Raw genomic sequence first — 19,477 nt, 5'->3', positions numbered from 1 at the left:
GGCCGCTCGGTGGTGAGCAGGCTGCAGGCTGCAGATTACACAGCCAGTGGAGATTTGTGGAGGATCAATCTAAAGCCCAGCTGAACAATGCCTCCTACTGGCCAAGATGGTTTAAGGGGATAAGATGCTCATACAACTCTGACTCTGTGTGTGTGTCAGTGCGTGTCTGTCTGTGTGTGTGTGTGTGTGTGTGTGTGTGTGTGTGTGTGTGTGTGTGTGGGGGGGGGGAAGGGGGGGAGCTATGTGATGAGAGGAGGGCATTCATGAGTACTGCAGTTTAGTAGTCATCCATTACTCCCGAAAGCTAGTCCACTAGTCAAATACAGCGCCACAGGGATGACGTATTTTTGTAGGCTTTTAACCAGAAATGGCAGAAAAGGCTATGGGATTTTACAATGGGGATTTTGATTAAAATGCATGGAATAAGGTCTGTAAGCTTATGGGAGTGGTCATTTGGGTTCAGCAGGATAATCTTCACAAACGAGGATTTTTTGATGACTTTTTAAACATTCTCTGAGAATCACGTTTTGGCATTTACGCTTCAAAATTCATAAAACTGGTCCACGTTTGTGAAGATTATCCTGCTGAACACAAATTCCCACTCCCATAAACTGTTGTTAACCACAGAGCTTATTTCATGCATTTAACCCATTGATACCTGATGCAGCATTTGCGTGTGTATCCCTCATTTGTGTGTGTATCCCTTTAAGACGTAGTCGCGCGGTTCGTGGTCTTAAAGGGATACACACACAGCTACTTCCAGACTCATCCCTGCACTGCTCTATAGTCACGGCACATAGACTGTCTCATATGTTTTACACCCAGTAAAAATGATCAATTCTCAGCAAAAAGCTCTCAAAAACAGCCTACTAATGTAGGCGGGGCCAACATGCGGGTACGTGAAATAGCAGAGTCCTGATTGGCTCTGAGAGGCTGTTGACAAATGAGTTGCTGAACTCCAGCAATTTGTCTGAGCTGGAGATAGCGACTGTTTGACTGCAGTAACAACATAGCCGGGAGTATTTCCCTCTCTAAATACCTTACATTATGTTTATTTAACATGGTATCATGTAGAGAAGTATTGTTCAAACAAATCCATGTTCAATGTATTTATCTATCTATCAATGTATCTATAGTGTTTATTGCTAAAAGCACAGATGAAGGGTTAGTGGACTGATGCTCAGTGTGGACTAGTGGTTTTGATAGTGGACTAGTGTGATGAGAGAGCTGTGGTGGAAAAGGCCACAGAGCACGTACAGACAGTCCTCTCTGGAAGCCTCTCCAGAGCTGCAAATGCAGAGAGAACTTACACGACTTAGAGGAGAGGCATGGCTCTGCCTGCTAACATTTACACACACACACACACACACACACACACACACACACACACACACACGCACACGCACACGCACACACACACGCACATACACACACGCACGCACGCACACGCACGCACGCACGCACGTACGACGCGCGCGCGCACACACACACACATTCTCACAAAGTGACAGTCAATCTCAGTCAATCTCACCGAAATCCACAAAGGACGACTGTCCGACAAACTTGGCGTTTTCTGGTTTGTCTGCTGGCAGCACGCCATCCAACTTGGTGAAGTTTCCAGCCTGAGGGATGAGATAGACAGAGAGAGAGAGAGAGATACAAAGAGAGAGAGAGAGAGAGAGAGAGAGAGAGGGAGAGAGACACAGGGACAGAGAGAGAAACACAGAGAGAGAGAGAGAGAGAGAGAGAGAGAGAGAGAGAGAGAGAGAGAGAGAGAGAGAGAGAGAGGGAGAGAGACACAGGGACAGAGAGAGAAACACAGAGAGAGAGAGAGAGAGAGAGAGAGAGAGAGAGAGAGAGAGAGAGAGAGAGAGAGAGGGAGAGAGACACAGGGACAGATAGAGAAACACAGAGAGAGAGAGAGGGGGGGAGAGAGAGACATTGAATTTAATTACTATCCATCATAGGCTACAGTATGGCCTCGTTCACACAGCAGGCAGATATGATTTGTTGAACCAAATCAGATTTTGGATTTGTTGGAACCAAATCAGATTTGTAAGCCTGTCCGCACTGCCACAAATCTGATTTGGGCAAGTGTTCAAGTCGGATATGTGTGTCCAGACAGCACCAACCTATCTGCATGTGTTACCGTGGTAACAACATAGGTAAACAACTACGCTGGGGATGCTGCTTTCCAACACAGAAGCAGGAGCAGGCACACACAGTGTCAAGTATACAGGACTGAACACAACTACTTCCGTTTATAGTCTTCAAAATAAAAGAATACCCTGTTCTGTACACTGTTACCAACACGCAGAGCCTCCAGACATGAGGCAACTCAATAAATTCCATGAAATAGCTTACATAAATGTTTAAAAAGAAATCACGGTGCAGAACTCCTCGACATTTGGCAGTGCAGCAGCTGAAGCCTGGGAAAGACGGAGATTTTATTTTGAAAGTTATGACCAGAAGTGGTGTATTTAACGCCAGTTGGCTTGACACTGCTGCTTGTCTGCTCACCACTGTTTCTATCTATGAAGTAGCTCCGCCTCCATTCTGAGCGAACTTTGCTAGGTGGCTGTTTCTGCCAGTGTTTGCAGCCTGTCTGATATTCAAGCCCCGCCCCCTGCAAAAGACACTGAAAATGTGATTTGAGTGAGCAGAGCGTCCACACTGCAGACACATCAGTCCAGAGCAGATTGGAATCGCATTTCAAACCACCTCCATACAGATGGAGCAATTCCTGTCTTTGCTTATTTTCTTTGCTGATTTTGGTTTGGGCCAAGTTGCAAAAATCAGATTCCACATTGTTTTGTTGCTGTTCACACTTCAGAAAATCTATCTGGATGGGCCAAAAATAGGATTTGGCCTACCAGTGTGAACAAGGCCAGTGTCTCTCTTTGTCTGTCTTCTCTAAATGCATGCATGTACTGTATGTTCAACTAAGTCCTACCCAAACCCTGTGTGTGTAATGTGTATGCGTGTGCGTGTGCGTGTGTGTGTGTGACTGTGTGTGTGTGTGTGTGCGCTTGCGCTCGTGTGTGTGTACACGTGCGTAGTGTGTGTGTGTGAGTGTGCGTGTGTGTGTGTGTGTGTGTGTGTGTGTGTGAGTGAGAAGGAGAGAAACACTCTGAAGTTGATTGATCTTTTCAAAAGCTGGAAGAATTAACCCATGTTAATGGGTCAAGAGCTTCCAATCACACATACTCACTACACGAGTGGACACACTCTCTCACTCACTCTCACACACACACACACACACACACGCACACGCACACACACACACACACACACACACACACACACACACACACACACACACCCGTGGGTGTGCTGATGGGGTGTTAGCCGGCGTGATTGACAGGCTGGCTGCCTGATTGCAAGATGTCATGATTAAATCTGTGTGTGTGTGTGTGTGTGTGTGTGTGTGTGTGTGTGTGTGTGTGTGTGTGTGTGTGTGTGTGTGTGTGTGTGTGTGTGCGTGTGTGCGTGCGTGTGTGCGCGCGTACGTGCATGTGTGTGTGTGTGTGTGTGCACGTGCGTGCGTGCGTGTGTGTGTGTGTGTTTAACTGTCTGAGAGCAGCTGCTTGATGTATGGAGGTCAAAGGATTACACGTCTTGTTATCATTCTTCCCATCTGTTCATGTCACTCACAACTACTGCACTTTAGTAGCCATTGACTCCTCCCACTAAGTAGTTCACTAGTCCAATCAAAATGACCCATTCTGCTCAAAAAGGTCTGTACAACAAGTCAAGGGTTAACTACTGTAGGCGGGTATGTGGAACAGCCTCCTTTCAAATGAGCCACGATGTGATTGGACGAAACTCTAGCAAGCTTGTCTGAGCTGGAGATGCTGTTTGACTTGCTTTGTGCAGGGACAGCGGGAGTCTGTCCTGCTCTGAATACATTCAACTGTTTATTTGAGAACGATGTTCAAACAAAATCTAGGTTGTCGTCTGCCTACTTTGTTCAGTCTATTGGCACTTCTCCTGGCTAATGTTGGCGCAGCTAGCTTATGGCTACCGGGTGCAGCTAGCTTATGGCTACCAGGTGCAGCTAGCTTATGGCTACCGGGTGCAGTTAGCTTATGGCTACCGGGTGCAGTTAGCTTATGGCTACCGGGTGCAGCTAGCTTATGGCTACCAGGTGCAGCTAGCTTATGGCTACCGGGTGCAGTTAGCTTATGGCTACCGGGTGCAGTTAGCTTATGGCTACCAGGTGCAGCTAGCTTATGGCTACCGGGTGCAGCTAGCTTATGGCTACAGGGTGCAGTTAGCTTATGGCTACCGGGTGCAGCTAGCTTATGGCTACCAGGTGCAGCTAGCTTATGGCTACCGGGTGCAGTTAGCTTATGGCTACCGGGTGCAGCTAGCTTATGGCTACCGGGTGCAGTTAGCTTATGGCTACCAGGTGCAGCTAGCTTATGGCTACCAGGTGCAGCTAGCTTATGGCTACAGGGTGCAGCTAGCTTATGGCTACCGGGTGCAGCTAGCTTATGGCTACCGGGTGCAGTTAGCTTATGGCTACCGGGTGCAGTTAGCTTATGGCTACCAGGTGCAGTTAGCTTATGGCTACCGGGTGCAGTTAGCTTATGGCTACCGGGTGCAGTTAGCTTATGGCTACAGGGTGCAGCTAGCTTATGGCTACCGGGTGCAGTTAGCTTATGGCTACAGGGTGCAGTTAGCTTATGGCTACCAGGTGCAGTTAGCTTATGGCTACCGGGTGCAGTTAGCTTATGGCTACCAGGTGCAGTTAGCTTATGGCTACAGGGTGCAGTTAGCTTATGGCTACAGGGTGCAGTTAGCTTATGGCTACAGGGTGCAGTTAGCTTATGGCTACCAGGTGCAGTTAGCTTATGGCTACCGGGTGCAGTTAGCTTATGGCTACAGGGTGCAGTTAGCTTATGGCTACCGGGTGCAGCTTTAAATGGTTATGCATGTGGTACTTGTAGGCAGGTTTAGGGTCGCCTTACGTATATAGCAGCTGAGCGTTGTGCTGACTCCGGCCACCCGTTGGGGCAATGCTCTAGTCAAAAAAATATTTTCTTTAAACCGGCATTTTTTTTTAACGTTTTGGTCCGAGTGAAATGTTATGTGATCCCTCCTGTTTCTAAATATATCTGAACCGTTTGGTTTGAACAAGTAAAACTATTTTTATAAGCATTTTACGAAATGTGTATGGGAAAATAAATGGCGGATGAAGATCTCTGGTACAGTGCTGAAACAGGAAGTGACGTTCCACTTTGGCACTCTATACACCTGCACCTTTTTGCTTGGCCAGAAATCATGGTGGTTTCCATGGGCCGGTTGCACAAAACACCTTGAGTTAAGATTTTTCTTAGAGTCCGAGGTAAGATGTCCATACAATAAAATCTGTTACACAAAACACCCTTATGTCTTGTCCTTAAGTTTTACTTAAAATATTTAACCTTAAGGAGAAGACTTGAGAGTGTTTTGTGCAACTGATTTTAATTTAAGGAAACCTTAAAGTCGATGTGAACCCGTTCGTCACGTGCATCTGAGTCTGTTTCAGACTGAAAACAAATTGAGAGGCGGACCATAATGTGGTGTCGATGATTTGATTTGACAATTCTGTCGACTGGCTTTGGCATTGGTCAATCATGGCGTGTTCCACCCCCAAATCGAGTGGGATTCAGCCTGTTGTCGTGCTACGCGAGTGGGATCCGCAGAGTACCAGGCAGCCAGCTGCTTTGTGCGGAGCGAGCGGACAATCCGATGCATGGGTGCTGCCCGCCCGTCTGGAATCTCGGAGGGGCGACCCCTGACTACCACGCTCTCAAGAGCGCGCCATTCACGCTATTTCTGTAAATACGATATTCCTGGAATGCGCGTTTTAACGAGCCAGTTACATTTCTTTGCATTCTTAGAGATTATAGTTTTTGTTTTTTGTTCATGTTACATACAATTGGCCAAGTTAGTAGTTAGTTTATGGGATAGGAATTCTGCCAGATGACAGGCACTAGGCACCATTTTTTACTTCATTTGGAAGATAAAATTATCCTGAAATTTGATTGACAGCTGCATGTTGTGATATGATTGGTTGAAATGGAGTAGAAATTTGATAGTACTAGGTGACGTCAGCAAACTGTAGATTGCTGTTATCAATGAAATCTTGAAAAATGAACTTGTGATGTGAAAAAGTTTGAAAAACTAAAGAAATTATATCTGTGATTTTTTTGGCATACATTATTAAATAGGTGCACTGCATGCATACCCAGGTATTTGAACTAAAAGAAAAGAAAAGTCATTGTTGGGTTCAGCTCGACTTTAACTCGGACTTTAAGGAAATTCTTAACTCAAGGTGTTTTGTGCAACCGGCCCCAGGACTTTAGGACCTGCTCATGGACCTTCCCTGGATCCTAACCCACCGCCATGCACATTCCAGACAGGCTCATTTAAAAATAAACTAATAAACAAATAACTAAACCAGAGGTGAATATATTAAATCACCTACATGAAAGAATGCATGAAATGAGCCATTTTAAAAAGGACTTTTCCGAGCAAAAATAATCTGTCGCTCCGCGTGGACTTAGGAGGGCGGAAGTTGCGGCTACATTATTATATTATGTGCATATTACGCTTTCAAGCCCGCGCAAAACATTTGTGATGGTAAATAAATGACATCGGCAAACTAGCATGAAATGAGACGATTTGCAGGTGGCTCATTTGAATACGTTCCCCGAGCAAATAACAATAAAACATCCAAATTGGATCGTTTATATTCATCTGTGTAAACGCCTGCGCCCAGTGTGGTTTGGTGGGGGGGGGGGGGGGTTGGTAGTTGCAGGTGTGTGTGTGTGGGGTGTGGTTTGGTGGGGGGGGGGGGTTGGTAGTTGCAGGTGTGTGTGTGGGGGGGTGGTTTGGTGGGGGGGGGTGTTGGTAGTTGCAGGTGTGTGTGGGGGGGGTGTGGTTTGGTGGGGGGGGGGTGTTGGTAGTTGCAGGTGTGTGTGGGGGGGGGGTGGTTTGGTGGGGGGGGGGGGTGTTGGTAGTTGCAGGTGTGTGTTTGCGCCGAATGTGTACAATTCTTTGCTTGAAAGACAGAAAAGGGAGAGATTGAGTGCAGGTATAAAAACGCTGACGTCTCTCCTGTGTGTCATCGTGTGTTTTGTGTGTGTGTGTGTGTGCGTGTGTGTGCGCACGCATGCGTGTGTGTGTGCGAGCAGAAGTGTATATGTGTGTGTGTGCGTGCGTGTGCACGTGTTTATGTGTGTGCGCGTGTTCATGTATGTGTGTGTGTGTGTGTGTGTGTGTGTGCGCACATGTTTATGAGTGTGTGTGTGTGTGTGTGTGTGTGTGTGTGTGTGCATGTGTGTGTGTGAGAGAGAGCAGAAGTGTGTACAGTATGTGTGTGTGTGTGTGTGTGTGTGTGTGTGAGAGCAGAAGTGTGTATGTGTGTGTGTGTGTGTGTGTGTGTGTGTGTGAGAGCAGAAGTGTATGTGTGTGTGTGTGTGTGTGTGTGTGTGTGTGTGTGTGTGTGTGTGTGTGTGTGTGTGTGTGTGTGTATGTGCGTGGGTGTCTGGGGAGAGAAGGCGGTTCTTCCCTGGATGCTGAATTGAATGATCATATCGGCGGTTCAAGAATTGACCTCGGGGGCGTCTCGGCTCTCCTCGCTGGCCAATGAAAATGCCTCTTCTCAGCACTCATCTCTCCGGGGTCCCCCCAGTTCCCCCCCCCCCCCCCTCCTCTCCCGCCCTCGGTGACACTGCCTGCTCTGGTGTAATCGCAGAAAAACAGAGGGATGAGGGGAGACGGAGGGAGACTTAGGGAGGGGGGGAAGGAGAGAAAAGTAATTAAAACAGAGAGAGAGAGAGAGACGTGTGCTGGCCTGTGACCAACACCACTGTGGGATTAACACACAGCCTCTTATGCTGCAACCATGTCAGGAAATGGCCCCAGTGTGTGTGTGTGTGTGTGTGTGTGTGTGTGTGTGTGTGTGTGTGCGTGTGTGCGCCCATGTGTGGATTCATGAGGGGCGGAGCTGAAACTACCTGCACCACAGTGTGTTTGGGCTTTGGAGGAGAGGCGGAGCTACACGCACCACAGTGTGTTTGGGTTTTGGAGGAGGGGCGGAGCTACCTGCACCACAGTGTGTTTGGGCTTTGGAGGAGAGGCGGAGCTACACGCACTACAGTGTGTTTGGGTTTTGGAGGAGGGGCGGAGCTACCTGTACCACAGTGTGTTTGGGCTTTGGAGGAGGGGCGGAGCTACACACACCACAGTGTGTTTGGGCTTTGGAGGAGGGGCGGAGCTACACACACCACAGTGTGTTTGGGCTTTGGAGAAGGGGTGGAGCTACACGCACCACAGTATGTTTGGGCTTTGGAGGAGGGGTGGAGCTACACACACCACAGTGTGTTTGGGCTTTGGAGAAGGGGTGGAGCTACACGCACCACAGTGTGTTTGGGCTTTGGAGGAGGGGTGGAGCTACCTGCACCACAGTGTGTTTGGGCTTTGGAGAAGGGGTGGAGCTACACGCACCACAGTGTGTTTGGGCTTTGGAGGAGGGGTGGAGCTACCTGCACCACAGTGTGTTTGGGCTTTGGAGGAGGGGTGGAGCTACACACACCACAGTGTGTTTGGGCTTTGGAGAAGGGGTGGAGCTACACGCACCACAGTGTGTTTGGGCTTTGGAGGAGGGGTGGAGCTACACACACCACAGTGTGTTTGGGCTTTGGAGGAGGGGTGGAGCTACACGCACCACAGTGTGTTTGGGCTTTGGAGGAGGGGTGGAGCTACACACACCACAGTGTGTTTGGGCTTTGGAGGAGGGGCGGAGCTACCTGCACCACAGTATGTTTGGGTTTTGGAGGAGGGGCGGAGCTACCTGCACCACAGTATGTTTGGGTTTTGGAGGAGGGGTGGAGCTACACGCACCACAGTGTGTTTGGGTTTTGGAGGAGGGGCGGAGCTACCTGTACCACAGTGTGTTTGGGCTTTGGAGGAGGGGCGGAGCTACACACACCACAGTGTGTTTGGGCTTTGGAGAAGGGGTGGAGCTACACGCACCACAGTGTGTTTCGGGTTTGGAGAAGGGGTGGAGCTACCTGCACCACAGTATGTTTGGGCTTTGGAGGAGGGGTGGAGCTACACACACCACAGTGTGTTTGGGCTTTGGAGAAGGGGTGGAGCTACACGCACCACAGTGTGTTTGGGCTTTGGAGAAGGGGTGGAGCTACACGCACCACAGTGTGTTTGGGCTTTGGAGGAGGGGTGGAGCTACCTGCACCACAGTGTGTTTGGGCTTTGGAGGAGGGGTGGAGCTACACACACCACAGTGTGTTTGGGCTTTGGAGAAGGGGTGGAGCTACACGCACCACAGTGTGTTTGGGCTTTGGAGGAGGGGTGGAGCTACCTGCACCACAGTGTGTTTGGGCTTTGGAGGAGGGGTGGAGCTACCTGCACCACAGTGTGTTTGGGCTTTGGAGGAGGGGTGGAGCTACCTGCACCACAGTGTGTTTGGGCTTTGGAGGAGGGGTGGAGCTACCTGCACCACAGTGTGTTTGGGCTTTGGAGGAGGGGTGGAGCTACCTGCACCACAGTGTGTTTGGGCTTTGGAGGAGGGGTGGAGCTACCTGCACCACAGTATGTTTGGGCTTTGGAGGAGGGGCGGAGCTACCTGCACCACAGTATGTTTGGGCTTTGGAGGAGGGGTGGAGCTACCTGCACCACAGTATGTTTGGGCTTTGGAGGAGGGGCGGAGCTACACACACCACAGTGTGTTTGGGCTTTGGAGGAGGGGCGGAGCTACCTGCACCACAGTATGTTTGGGTTTTGGAGGAGGGGCGGAGCTACCTGCACCACAGTATGTTTGGGTTTTGGAGGAGGGGTGGAGCTACCTGCACCACAGTATGTTTGGGCTTTGGAGGAGGGGCGGAGCTACCTGCACCACAGTATGTTTGGGTTTTGGAGGAGGGGCGGAGCTACACGCACCACAGTGTGTTTGGGCTTTGGAGGAGGGGCGGAGCTACACACACCACAGTGTGTTTGGGTTTTGGAGGAGGGGCGGAGCTACACGCACCACAGTGTGTTTGGGCTTTGGATAAGGGGTGGAGCTACACACACCACAGTATGTTTGGGTTTTGGAGGAGGGGCGGAGCTACACACACCACAGTGTGTTTGGGCTTTGGAGGAGGGGTGGAGCTACCTGCACCACAGTATGTTTGGGTTTTGGAGGAGGGGCGGAGCTACACACACCACAGTGTGTTTGGGCTTTGGAGGAGGGGCGGAGCTACCTGCACCACAGTGTGTTTGGGCTTTGGAGGAGGGGTGGAGCTACCTGCACCACAGTATGTTTGGGGTTTGGAGGAGGGGTGGAGCTACCTGCACCACAGTGTGTTTGGGCTTTGGAGGAGGGGCGGAGCTACCTGCACCACAGTATGTTTGGGTTTTGGAGGAGGGGCGGAGCTACACACACCACAGTGTGTTTGGGCTTTGGAGGAGGGGCGGAGCTACCTGCACCACAGTGTGTTTAGGCTTTGGAGGAGGGGCGGAGCTACCTGCACCACAGTATGTTTGGGCTTTGGAGGAGGGGCGGAGCTACCTGCACCACAGTGTGTTTGGGCTTTGGAGGAGGGGCGGAGCTACCTGCACCACAGTATGTTTGGGCTTTGGAGGAGGGGCGGAGCTACCTGCACCAAAGTGTGTTTGGGCTTTGGAGGAGGGGCGGAGCTACCTGCACCACAGTATGTTTGGGCTTTGGAGGAGGGGCGGAGCTACCTGCACCAAAGTGTGTTTGGGCTTTGGAGGAGGGGCGGAGCTACCTGCACCAAAGTGTGTTTGGGCTTTGGAGGAGGGGCGGAGCTACCTGCACCACAGTGTTTGGGCTTTGGAGGAGAGGCGGAGCTACCTGCACCACAGTGTGTTTGGGCTTTGGAGCAGGGGCAAGGGAAAAAGGGTGCACTGGATTTACAACACAAGACAAAAGGAGAGAAACATTGCTAAACGGACACCTTTTGTCTCCACTTTAGATTCTCTTGTTTTCATAATTGTGGGAAGCCAAAATCTTGATTGTTTGATTGATTGATTATACACTGCAGCCCTACCGACTAGTCAACATGTCCTCCTTCTCTTCATGACCGCTCAAAACAGAAACTCCAACACCGAACGCCATGTCCCTTCATATCAGCCTCTGGGCTAGTCTCTCTCTTCACTCTCTCTCCCTCGCCCTCTCTCTCACCTCCCACACTCTGCCTCAGCTAAATCGTTCAATCTCAGTTTCTCTCTCTCTCTCCCTCTCTCTCTCCCTCCCTTCCATTCCATTTCCCTGGGATCAGATAGAGCGGTGTGCAGGTCTACCTTCTCCCCTCCTAGAATGTTAAATAGCCCACCCATCTCCTCCGCAGAGAGAACAAGCGCAGTCTGTCCATTCCAATCATGTGGTTGACACATACTGGAGAGAGTCGCTGTAAAGGTGCAGGTAACAGGCCCTCTGGTGGTCAGGTGATGAACAGGCCCCTGTGGGGGTCAGGTCATGTAACAGGCCCTCTGGTGGTCAGGTCATGTAACAGGCTATCTGGTGGTCAGGTCATGTAACGGGCCCTCTGGTGGTCAGGTCATGTAACAGGCCCTCTGGCGGTCAGGTCATGTAACGGGCCCTCTGGCGGTCAGGTCATGTAAGGCCCGTTACATGACCTGACCACCAGAGGGCCTGTTACATGACCTGACCGCCAGAGGGCGGTCAGGTCATGTAACAGGCCCTCTGGTGGTCAGGTCATGTAACAGGCCCTCTGGTGGTCAGGTCATGTAACAGGCCCTCTGGTGGTCAGGTCATGTAACAGGCCCTCTGGCGGTCAGGTCATGTAACAGGCCCTCTGGTGGTCAGGTCATGTAACGGGCCCTCTGGTGGTCAGGTCATGTAACGGGCCCTCTGGTGGTCAGGTCATGTAACGGGCCCTCTGGTGGTCAGGTCATGTAACAGGCCCTCTGGTGGTCAGGTCATGTAACAGGCCCTCTGGTGGTCAGGTCATGTAACAGGCCCTCTGGTGGTCAGGTCATGTAACGGGCCCTCTGGTGGTCAGGTCATGTAACGGGCCCTCTGGTGGTCAGGTCATGTAACGGGCCCTCTGGTGGTCAGGTCATGTAACGGGCCCTCTGGTGGTCAGGTCATGTAACAGGCCCTCTGGTGGTCAGGTCATGTAACAGGCCCTCTGGTGGTCAGGTCATGTAACAGGCCCTCTGGTGGTCAGGTCATGTAACGGGCCCTCTGGTGGTCAGGTCATGTAACAGGCCCACTGGTGGTCAGGTCATGTAACAGGCCCTCTGGTGGTCAGGTCATGTAACAGGCCCTCTGGTGGTCAGGTCATGTAACGGGCCCTCTGGTGGTCAGGTCATGTAACAGGCCCTCTGGTGGTCAGGTCATGTAACGGGCCCTCTGGCGGTTTAGATATGGTAAATATGGTGATTTCGCATACCGGTAAGTGTTGTCTTTTCCTGGTTTTAAAGGCTGCATTACAGTAAAGTGATTATAAGTGACTACAGTAGGATACTGTAGGAGCGGCTAGCTACAGTAGGATACTGTAGGAGGAGCGGCTAGCTACAGTAGGATACTGTAGGAGCAGCTAGGATACTGTAGGAGCAGCTAGCTACAGTAGGATACTGTAGGAGCAGCTAGCTACAGTAGGATACTGTAGGAGCAGTTAGCTACAGTAGGATACTGTAGGAGCAGCTAGCTACAGTAGCATACTGTAGGAGCAGCTAGCTACAGTAGGATACTGTAGGAGCAGCTAGCTACAGTAGGATACTGTAGGGGCAGTAGGATACTGTAGGAGCAGCTAGCTACAGTAGGATACTGTAGGAGCAGCTAGCTACAGTAGGATACTGTAGGAGCGGCTAGCTACAGTAGGATACTGTAGGAGCAGCTAGCTACAGTAGGATACTGTAGGGGCAGTAGGATACTGTAGGATACTGTAGGTTAGCCTGTTTATTTGGTGTCTCGTGATTCGTTTCACTTCCTTGTGTTTTATTTTGTCGTATACTAAAAAGCAAAGTTGGGAGAAGTGCATTCCTCTAACAAAATACCCAAACGAAATTAAAGCTGCTAATAATAGTTTTAAAAACCTTCTGAAACAATTAGTAAACTACAGTAATAAACTACAGTAATAAACTACAGTAATAAACTACAGTAATAAACTACAGTAATAAACTACAGTAATAAACTACAGTAATACACTACAGTAATATAGTGCAAACACTTTCTTTGAATGGTTTTTAACTTGTGTTGGTTTGTATCTTCCTCTTTTTATTCTTGATTGTTCTATATTGATGTTTGTTGTTTCAGGATCGAGACAACAATGGAAATAAGTGTGAGGACTTTTCTTTGTGTCATCCTGCTGAATTACCTTGTGCTGTATGCTTGTATTTTTTTATTTATCAAATAAACCCATTCCTTCATACATGCATACATTCATACATACATTCATACATACATACATACATACTGTATTTGGTCCTGTGATTGATGGTTCGCTCTAAGTAGGCTCATTCTCTGTAAACTCCTTTGAGACATGCTTGAGATGAAGGGCTGATCAATAACCTTCACTTTTTCAATAACCTTATCAATAACCTTCACTTGATGCATCTGAATGTGAACAGCTGCCTCCATCTCTTCTATGGAGAATACAGTGTCAATATCAGCATACAGAGCTTATAACATGTTACATTAGAAGCACTGCTGATACAACAACGTACAGTCAGGCAGCCGTCTATGTAGAGGAGACGTACTAGCAGACACTTGGACGGTGTTGTGTCACATTGTGGAAGATTGAAATCACACATTCACAATGAAGTTGCATTTTGACAATAATACAACTTTTACTTAAAAAGTACAAGTTGTTAGTACAAAATCATTACCACATAGTGATGCAGTTTCTTATTGCCCATATCAGGGCATGCTGCTAACTGTAAACCAGAGCCGTATAATAGAAGAGTTCCGACATCTCCATTCACTCCAATGGACCAGTTTTTTTCCAGGAAGTAGAAAGTGGAACTCTTCAGTAAAAAAAGCAGCACTGTCGAGTTGCATCAAAATAGACAGTGTTGTACTTTGAAAGGGTTTTTCATCCCTTGAAATTAATCAAATTGTACATTATCGGTTTTATTTTAGCATTCAAAAGTAGCGCGAGACCCATTCCTGGCTGTTCATTGGCTAATGATTCTTGCATTTTGGTCCTCCGCTGACGCCACTCTCTTACTAGAGGACACTACTGTAAACGAACTGCCTATGCCCATATAAGGGCATGCTGCTAACTGTAAACTAACTGCCTATGCCCATATCAGGGCATGCTGCTAACTGTAAACTAACTGCCTATGCCCATATAAGGGCATGTTGCTAATTTTAAACTAACTGCCTATGCCCATATAAGGGCATGCTGCTAATTTTAAACTAACTGCCTATGCCCATATAAGTAGGGCTGGCACGGATCAGAAAACCCACGGATCGGATCGCGTGACGGATTTTGAGCCACGGATCACGGATTTTTCGGATCAGCAAAAATATATATATATCAGATTTTTTCTCTCAAAATTAGATTTTCGATTAGATTTTTTTAATACTATTATAATTCTCTAACCATTTGTTGCCCTGCACAGCTCAAAAAATATTTTTTTCTCATAAGTGACACAATGTATGCTTTTACTCTGAAGGCAGAACGACCCAACTTCCTGTTTTAGGTGGCACTGCTATGCCTAACTTCGTGGCTGTTGCTTGCACCAGTCACATGACACGGGTACAGACCTACAGACCAGACCAGGTCAGTCTGGAAATATAACGTTGATGCTACGTTAAGCTACTCAGTGGCCCCACGTGTTGTTTTGTTGTTATGTGTCCTAAGGCAACATTTCACCGTCCGGTGATAATGTGTTTGTGAAACGTGTGCGCGCGTGTGTGTGTGTGTGTGTGTGTGTGTTGTGGCTCTCGTTATCTTGTGCAGCGCGCAACACGCTGATCGCATTCCTGTGCTTTTTCAGAGGTGTTGAAATAAGTTTGTGTGACTGTCTTTAGTAGCCACTAGCCACAGCCTTCAGACATACTTTACAGCAGCGACAAGGGATGAGGAAGCTCAATTGTGCTTGCCATGATTATGCCTGTCTGTGTCTGGCTGCGCTGGGCGTTCTCATACACTAACATTAAACGTTAAATGAAACGAAGGGGGGGGGGGGGGTCCGCGGACTATTGATGTTCCGAACCGCGTTCCGAACCGTGGGGGCTGATCCGTACGGGTCACGGATTATCCGTGATCCGTGCCAGCCCTACATATAAGTAACCTTGCTTGCAAGATGGATAACCTCGCGAGATCAAAAGAGATTATCTCGACGTAATCCATCTTGTCATGCACAGGCAGTTAACACATTGAGTGCCAGCCATGTTTTCAATCCTGTGGGTAAGTTGTGCCAGGGGTGTTTTTGACGATTCTGGCTCATTTTACAACAGCCGTGGATTATTTTCTGTTAAGAATTCATGAACACCAATCATCTAAAAATAACTAATAGAATGTGTGCTTTCTCTGTCTAAAAGAGTTAGTTTGCAGAGTTAGTAGTTATGTAGATATTAGCCGTTGAGTACAGCATGGTTTCAGCGTCTGGAAATTTATTCAGAGATAAATGGCTTTTTGTGAAACAGTCACTTTAACCATTCATTTTTGGCATCAGTAAGACCGTCAGACATTCTAAACAATAGTTTTGAACAGTAATTTCCTCCATAACAGCAGGAAACACCCCTCTCATTCAAACTCCTCCCTCCGTGTGTCTTCTCCTCCTTCCTCCTGGCTGTACAGCGGGCGTGTCAGAAGCGCGTTGCTGCTGCCTGCCTGCCTGCCAGCGTGCCTGCCTGCCTGCTTGCCTGCGTGCGGACGCTCCTTGTGCGAGTCAAGATGGGCCGGGGAATGCGTGGGCGATGGGCAGATGTTGATTCTGGCCTTTCTGAGGTGTTTCAAAGTGTGTTTCACCTATAATCTATTTTGCAAATCGCTCTCCGCTCTCTGTGTGCTGCTGCCGGTGCGCGGCCGCTCTCAGGCAAGACAAGTCTTGAATGGATTACTGTAAAATCGCCTCGCCATTTCCTTGAACGGCTTGCTCCCGCGGCAGTTTTTTCTTTGATTTCGGTCGTCTGGGGGAGCACTGTCAACACTTAGTGGGTCGGTAAAATAGATTATACACATTATCTTGCTCCAATAGTGATCTCGAAGATGTAAAAGTTGTTGATTGATGTCCCACCGTCAAAAAAAAAAAATGTTTATGTAAGACGAGTAAACCCGGCTCTGGCACTCAAGCGTTGGATTATGTAAGACGAGTAAACTCGGCTCTGGCACTTAACGTGTTAAGATGATTCGTCGAGCCATGGCCGGCTCGACGAATCAGCGGCAGCCTTAGGCGGGCTTAGGCTTGTCTGGGCAAGTAGTGGGTACATGGTCTTTGTAGTTCTTTTCACTCGTCAACATGGCTGCCGCCGCGGAAGTGACAGGCAGTCTGAATGAAATTGAATGTAACGTTCCCAATTCTATGTATTAAATTCTAAAACACGACCCTCAACATTTGGGAAGGCTAAGCCACACAACTAGTTTGTTATAATCTAACGTCATGCTTCGAAGGCGACTTTACGATGATGAGGACGGTGAGGACTCAATCAATGATAGACTACCGGTCGCAAACGTGACGTCAGAGGCATGGCGATCTGATTGGTTGAAGTTAACACGCCCCAGCGGTGATAGACAGATGGGTCATCCAATCACCTGCCAAGTAGCTTGGAAAAAGTGCCCGCCTCCGTCAGCGGGTCGGGTTACTGCATTCCCAGATCGACTGGTTTAGTGAAACGTAATGTGGAGCTAAACCGTCCATCTGGCAGCGTCAAGTTACCATATAAGGGCATGCTGCTAATTTTAATCTAACTGCCTATGCCCATATCAGGGCATGCTGCTAATTTTAAACTAACTGCCTATGCCCATATCACGGCATGCTGCTAACTGTAAACTAAATGCCTATGCCCATATCAGGGCATGCTGCTAACTGTAAACTAACTGCCTATGCCCATATCAGGGCATGCTGCTAATTGTAAACTAACTGCCTATGCCCATATAAGGGCATGCTGCTAATTTTAAACTAACTGTCTATGCCCAGGCACAGGGGAGTGAAGTGTCTTACTTCTGGCTGAATTGGGCACTTGAAGACCACATTAGAGTGGTAAAAAGTGGCAGAAGACATGGAAGGGAAACTAGAAGCTAAAAGAGATATAAGGAGGACTCATTACCTTGTTGATCCAAGTCTCGAATTTGTGCCCTTCAGTTGTCAGGAACAAATCTGGAGTGGGGAGCACAGAGACAGAGAGGGGAGGGAGCACAGAGACAGAGAGGGGAGGGAGCACAGAGACAGAGAGGGGAGAGGCTGTTAGTGTTAGCTGATACAATTACTCCATCCGAGTCCATGATTTGTTGCTCTGGGAATGTTGCCTGCTGTAATTTGTAGAGGAAAACGCAATCTTCCGTACAAATTGCAATACAGGTTCAAATGGATTTGTGCACTCTATAGTCTGAGGGGGAAACACAGGGGTTTGCTGGAAAACAAACATTTTAATTCAGAAGGATTTCCTGCTCTAGTGGTTTGTGCTGGTGTGTTCTTCTATTGCTGTTTGACAAGATGTGATGATACAATACCCAGTGCTGCCAGCAGGGTGCACTGCTTCTATCAAGCCCAAGCTGTTACAATACCCAGTGCTGCCAGCAGGGTGCACTGCTTATATCAAGCCCAAGCTATTTACCTCTGCCACTGACAGGAAGTGCTGTCTGACAATACACACGTGAGGGACATACGAGTAGTCCCCCTGGTTACCAACACAATACACACGTGAGGGACATACGAGTAGTCCCCCTGGTTACCGACACAATACACACGTGAGGGACATACGAGTAGTCCCCCTGGTTACCGACACAATACACACGTGAGGGACATACGAGTAGTCCCCCTGGTTACCGACACAATACACACGTGAGGGACATACGAGTAGTCCCCCTGGTTACCAACACAATACACATGTGAGGGACATACGAGTAGTCCCCCTGGTTACCGACACAATACACACGTGAGGGACATACGAGTAGTCCCCCTGGTTACCGACACAATACACACGTGAGGGACATACGAGTAGTCCCCCTGGTTACCGACACAATACACACGTGAGGGACATACGAGTAGTCCCCCTGGTTACCGACACAATACACACGTGAGGGACATACGAGTAGTCCCCCTGGTTACCGACACAATACACACGTGAGGGACATACGAGTAGTCCCCCTGGTTACCGACACAATACACACGTGAGGGACATACGAGTAGTCCCCCTGGTTACCGACACAATACACACGTGAGGGACATACGAGTAGTCCCCCTGGTTACCAACACAATACACACGTGAGGGACATACGAGTAGTCCCCCTGGTTACCGACACAATACACATGTGAGGGACATACGAGTAGTCCCCCTGGTTACCGACACAAAACACACGTGAGGGACATACGAGTAGTCCCCCTGGTTACCAACACAATACACACGTGAGGGACATACGAGTAGTCCCCCTGGTTACCAACACAATACACACGTGAGGGACATACGAGTAGTCCCCCTGGTTACCAACACAATACACACGTGAGGGACATACGAGTAGTCCCCCTGGTTACCAACACAAGGGTCGCAGGTCCGAGCGGCCGTGTTACCTCTAGCTTGCTCGGGCGTCTATACAGGCACAATTGGCCTCTGGTCGTTCGCGGCACCTGTTTGGGAGGGGGTTAAGGGAACTGGAGGGAATAGTGTGATCCTCCCACGGCGCTGAAAGTCCTCGCTATCAGGTGAAAAGAAGCGGCTGGCGGCTGCACATGCATCCGAGGAGGCATGTGGTAGAGAGGAGTCTGGCGCCGCAGGTCTCCATAGTGGGATTGCGATGGGCGGCGCTTAGCGGGCAGTGTCCTTGGAAAATAGTTTCCGACAATCCAACTTGCCGTTTTCAGCGTGTAGCAACGAGCTAGCGTGTAGGTTTCTGCCGTTAGCTGTCTAGCTAGTTAGCGTTGTTGTTTTCACTGCGGCGGCAGGGCACTATTTACAGCGACACACAAGGGAGGAGGGAGCGGAAGCCGCTCTGATTGACATGGTCGGAGCCAATGACAGAGCTTGTAATAAGCGGGGAGCGGACATCCGGCAGCGACTGAAACAGTCGCTCCAATGGGAGAGCAGAGTAGAGCAGGGGAGGGCTTATGCCAGTTATGGAGACCTGCGGCGCCAGACTCCTCTCACGGTAGGGAGGGAGGGGAGGGAGGGGAGGCTGGCCAGCGAGACTACTCGGACCCAAATCGGAGAATATTTTTTTATTGTTGTTAAATATGTTTTTGTCCAGAATTCCATGACTATCTGACATATAGTCATGGACTGTAGGTAGAGAGATAACAGACAAACTATGATCATGAGGGAGCGACACAG

At 49.0% G+C, this 19,477-nt stretch overlaps 1 protein-coding gene across 1 annotated transcript in view; it reads right to left on the bottom strand.

Moving 5' to 3' along the window:
* The window catches only part of itfg1 (integrin alpha FG-GAP repeat containing 1), a 318,962-nt gene that overhangs the window by 223,868 nt on the left and 75,617 nt on the right, over positions 1-19,477 (bottom strand). The window contains exons 7-8 of the mRNA XM_083653071.1: positions 17,261-17,310; positions 1,532-1,622 (exon numbers count right to left, since the gene is read on the bottom strand). Of these exons, the coding sequence (XP_083509197.1) occupies positions 1,532-1,622; positions 17,261-17,310 (141 nt within the window). The remainder of the gene's footprint in view (positions 1-1,531; positions 1,623-17,260; positions 17,311-19,477) is intronic.

Source organism: Poromitra crassiceps (genome assembly GCF_964638095.1).
Source record: "Poromitra crassiceps genome assembly, chromosome: 16".
Taxonomy (NCBI): domain Eukaryota; kingdom Metazoa; phylum Chordata; class Actinopteri; order Beryciformes; family Melamphaidae; genus Poromitra; species Poromitra crassiceps.
Note: the sequence above shows the minus strand (reverse complement) of the source record. Positions and strands in the feature narration are given on the sequence as shown.